The sequence below is a fragment of the Carcharodon carcharias genome (assembly GCF_017639515.1).
Source record: "Carcharodon carcharias isolate sCarCar2 chromosome 40 unlocalized genomic scaffold, sCarCar2.pri SUPER_40_unloc_9, whole genome shotgun sequence".
In the NCBI taxonomy this organism is placed as follows: Eukaryota; Metazoa; Chordata; class Chondrichthyes; order Lamniformes; family Lamnidae; genus Carcharodon; species Carcharodon carcharias.
Window position 1 is genome coordinate 72,887 of NW_024470863.1, and position 4,614 is coordinate 77,500.

The following is a 4,614-nucleotide window of genomic DNA, read 5'->3' on the forward strand; positions in this document are numbered from 1 at the left end:
CTCTGACAGTGCGGCGCTCCCTCAGCACTGACCCTCTGACAGTGCGGCTCTCCCTCAGCACTGACCCTCCGACAGTGCGGCACTCCCTCAGTACTGACCGTCCGACAGTGCAGCACTCCCTCAGCAATGACCCTCCGACAGTGCAGCACTCCCTCTTTACTGACCCTCTGACAGTGCGGCACTCCCTCAGCACTGTCCCTCCGACAGTGCGGCACTCCCTCAAAACTGATCCTCCGACAGTGTGGCTCTCCCTCAGCACTGACCCTCCGACAGTGCGGCTCTCCCTCAGTACTGACCCTCTGACAGTGCGACGTTCCCTCAGTACTGACCCTCTTCCAGTGCGGCTCTCCCTCAGCACTGACCCTCCGACAGTGCAGCTCTCCCTCAGTACTGACCCTCTGACAGTGCGACGTTCCCTCAGTACTGACCTTCTGACAGTGCGGCACTCCCTCAGCACTGACCCTCCAACAGTGCGGCTCTCCCTCAGTACTGACCCTCCGACAGTGCGACGTTCCCTCAGCACTGACCCTCCGACAATGCGGCTCTCCCTCAGCACTGACCCTCCGACAGTGCAGCACTCCCTCAGTACTGACCCTCCGACAGTGCGGCTCTCCCTCAGTACTTACCCTCCGACAGTGCGGCGCTCCCTCAGCACTGACCCTCTGACAGTGCAGCACTCCCTCAGCACTGACCCTCCGACAGTGCGGCTCTCCCTCAGCACTGACCCTCCGACAGTGCGGCTCTCCCTCAGTAAGACCCTCCGACAGTGCGGCATTCCCTCAATACTGACCCTCCGACAGTGCGGCTCTCCCTCAGCACTGACCCTCCAACAGTGCGGCACTCCCTCAGCACTGACCCTCCAACAGTGCGGCTCTCCCTCAGTACTGACCCTCCGACAGTGCGGCACTCCCTCAGTACTGACCCTCTTACAGTGCGGCTCTCCCTCAGTACTGACCCTCTGACAGTGCGACGTTCCCTCAGCACTGACCCTCCGACAATGCGGCTTTCCCTCAGCACTGACCCTCTGACAGTAGAGCACTCCCTCAGCACTGACCCTCCGACAGTGCGGCTCTCCCTCAGCACCGACCCTGTGACAGTGCGGCTCTCCCTCAGCACTGACCCTCCAACAGTGCGGCACTCCCTCAGCACTGACCCTCCAACAGTGCGGCACTCCCTCAGTACTGACCCTCCGACAGTGCGGCGCTCCCTCAAAACTGACCCTCCGACAGTGCAGCACTCCCTCAGTACTGACCCCATGAGATAATCAGTGTTTGAGCAGGTTTCATGAGGGAGAGATTCAGGCAAAAAGCCAGACAGAGGCAGACAGAGCACTAGGACCGGGAGAGAGGGAGGAATAGGGTGAAGGAAAAGATCAGAGAGTGGAACTTGCCTCCGAGGGGTGTTCCAAAGCAGCATCCCACACCAACAGCACATCCCACAGTCAGAATGTCACCACAGAAGTTATAGTGTTCCTGGGCAGAGAGAAAAAGAGTGAGTGAGAGATAGAGAGAGATGGTGAGAGGGAAAAGCGATCGAGAGTGAGCAGAAGGTAGGTACAATACCAGGTTGGATACAGAGTAAATCTCCCTCTACTCAGTCCCCATCAAACACTCCCAGGACAGGTACAGCACAGGGTTAGATACAGAGTAAAGATCCCTCTACTCAGTCCCCATCAAACACTCCCAGGACAGGTACAGCACGGGGTTAGATACAGAGTAAATGTCCCTCTACACTGTCCCTATCAAACACTCCCAGGACAGGTACAGCACGGGGTTAGATACAGAGTAAAGCTCCCTCTACACTGTCCCCATCAAACACTCCCAGGACAGGTACAGCACGGGGTTAGATACAGAGTAAATCTCCCTCTACACTGTCCCCATCAAACACTCCCAGGACAGGTACAGCACGGGGTTAGGTACAGAGTAAATCTCCCTCTACACTGTCCCCATCAAACACTCCAAGGACAGGTACAGCACGGGGTTAGATACAGAGTAAATCTCCCTCTACACTGTCCCCATCAAACACTCCCAGGTCAGGTACAGCATGGGGTTCGATACAGAGTAAATCTCCCTCTACACTGTCCCCATCAAACACTCCCAGGAGATTTACAGCACAGGGTTAGATACTGATTAAAGCTCCCTCTACACCGTCCCCATCAAACACTCCCAGGACAGGTACCGCACGTGGTTAGATACAGAGTAAATCTCCCGATCGACTGTCCCCATCAATCACTCCCAGGACAGGTACCGCACGGGGTTAGATACAGAGTCACACTTGCCTCCAAGGGGAGCTGCAAAACAGCAGGCTACTCCAACTGCACATGCCGGGATCACTATCGCCTTTGTTCTGAATATGTTCTGTAAGGGATTTGGGATGTTGGTGGAGAGATAGGAGGGAGGAGTGGAGAGGGAGGGAGGTAAGGAGGCAGGGAGTTGGGTGTGTCAGGGGCAGAGTTTGGGGAGGGGGGTGAGGGTTGAGAAAAATCAACATGCGGGGTTAATGATGCACACTCAAGCTGAGCAGTTAGTCAAACATGACAGCGGAGATAATAGGTGGACACTGAGGGAGTCTCTGAGAGAGGCGGTGAACACTGAGGGTGTCTCTGAGAGAAGCGGTGGACACTGAGGTTGTCTCTGAGAGAATCGGTGGACACTGAGGGAGTCTCTGAGATAAGCGGTGGACACTGAGGGAGACCCTGAGAGAATTGGTGGACACTGAGGGACTCTCTGAGAGAATCGGTGGACAGTGAGGGAGTCTCTGAGAGAATCAGTGGACAGTGAGGGAGCCTCTGGGAGAATCAGTGGACACTGAGGGAGCCTCTGAGAGAAGCGGTGGACACTGAGGGAGCCTCTGAGAGAATCGGTGGACACTGAGGGAGCCTCTGAGAGAAGCGGTGGACACTGAGGGTTCCTCTGAGAGAAGCGGTGGACACTGAGGGAGTCTCTGAGAGAATCGGTGGACACTGAGGGAGTCTCTGAGAGAAGCGGTGGACACTGAGGGAGCCTCTGGGAGAATCGGTGGACACTGAGGGAGTCTCTGAGAGAATCGGTGGACACTGAGGGAGTCTCTGGGAGAATCGGTGGACACTGAGGGAGTCTCTGGGAGAATCGGTGGACACTGAGGGAGTCTCTGGGAGAATCGGTGGACACTGAGGGAGTCTCTGGGAGAATCGGTGGACACTGAGGGAGTCTCTGAGAGAATCGGTGGACACTGAGGGAGTCTCTGAGAGAATCGGTGGACACTGAGGGAGTCTCTGAGAGAATCGGTGGACACTGAGGGAGTCTCTGTGAGAATTGGTGGACACTGAGGGTGCTTCTGCGCACCTCACGTCAAGCAGTGAGTGTCCAGCACCTCCTCCCTTGCTCCCCCACTCCCACCTCCCCTTGTCCCTCACAGCCCCCTCCCTCTCTCCTCCACTCCCACCTCCCTCACCCGCACCCTGCCCCCTCACCCTGTCCCTGACTGCACCCTCCTCGTATCCCTCACTCCCACCTCCCTCGCTCCCTCACTCCCACCTCATGGTGTCCCTCACTCCCGCCTCCCTCGCTCCCTCACTCCCACCTCATGGTGTCCCTCACTCCTGCCTCCCTCGATCCCCCAGCTCCCGCCTCCCCCAATCCTCACACGCACCTCCCTCGATCCCACCTCACTCGCCCCCACCTCCCTCGCTCCGCCACTCCCGCCACCCAGTGTCCCTCACTCCTATGTCCCTCGCTCCCTCATTCCCACCTCCTTCGTTCCCCCACTCCCATCACCCTCGTTCCCCCACTCCCATCACCCTCGTTCCCCCACTCCCATCACCCTCGTTCCCCCACTCCCATCACCCTCGTTCCCCCACTCCCATCACCCTCGTTCCCCCACTCCCATCACCCTCGTTCCCCCACTCCCATCACCCTCGTTCCCCCACTCCCATCACCCTCGTTCCCCCACTCCCATCACCCTCGTTCCCCCACTCCCATCACCCTCGTTCCCCCACTCCCATCACTCTCGTTCCCCCACTCCCATCACCCTCGTTCCCCCACTCCCATCACCCTCGTTCCCCCACTCCCATCACCCTCGTTCCCCCACTCCCATCACCCTCGTTCCCCCACTCCCATCACCCTCGTTCCCCCACTCCCATCACCCTCGTTCCCCCACTCCCATCACCCTCGTTCCCCCACTCCCATCACCCTCGTTCCCCCACTCCCATCACCCTCGCTCTCTCACTCCCACGTCCCTCACTCCCTCACACCCACCTCCCTCGCTCCACAATTCTCGCCTCTCCGTGTCCCTCACATGCTCCTATCTCAATCTCTCCACCCCATTAAGATCCAGGGCCCAATTAAGAGTGGCTCCCAGCCTCACTCCTCTCCGCGCCCAGAGGGTTAGCACTGGGACACACCACCCTCCTCCCTCACCCTGTGACCCTCGAGGGAGCACCTACCTCCATGCTGCCACTGATACCGGACAGGAGCTTACTCAGGAGCGCTGCACAGATACTGGCAATGTGGACGAAAGGGCCCTGTAATGACAAAAAGGCATTGGTCACAGGAGAATAATCCCCAAGAGTGAGGCTCTTCAACTGTGGGAGGGTGCACCCCACACCCAGGGGTCAGTGGACAGGGATGGGGAGCA

General features: G+C 58.4%; 1 protein-coding gene across 1 annotated transcript in view; it reads right to left on the minus strand.

The window, feature by feature from the left end:
* Positions 1-1,461: 1,461 nt before the first annotated feature.
* The window catches only part of LOC121275062 (chloride channel protein-like), a 55,850-nt gene continuing 52,697 nt past the window's right edge, over positions 1,462-4,614 (minus strand). The window contains exons 6-8 of the mRNA XM_041182456.1: positions 4,424-4,501; positions 2,279-2,357; positions 1,462-1,472 (exon numbers count right to left, since the gene is read on the minus strand). Of these exons, the coding sequence (XP_041038390.1) occupies positions 1,462-1,472; positions 2,279-2,357; positions 4,424-4,501 (168 nt within the window). The remainder of the gene's footprint in view (positions 1,473-2,278; positions 2,358-4,423; positions 4,502-4,614) is intronic.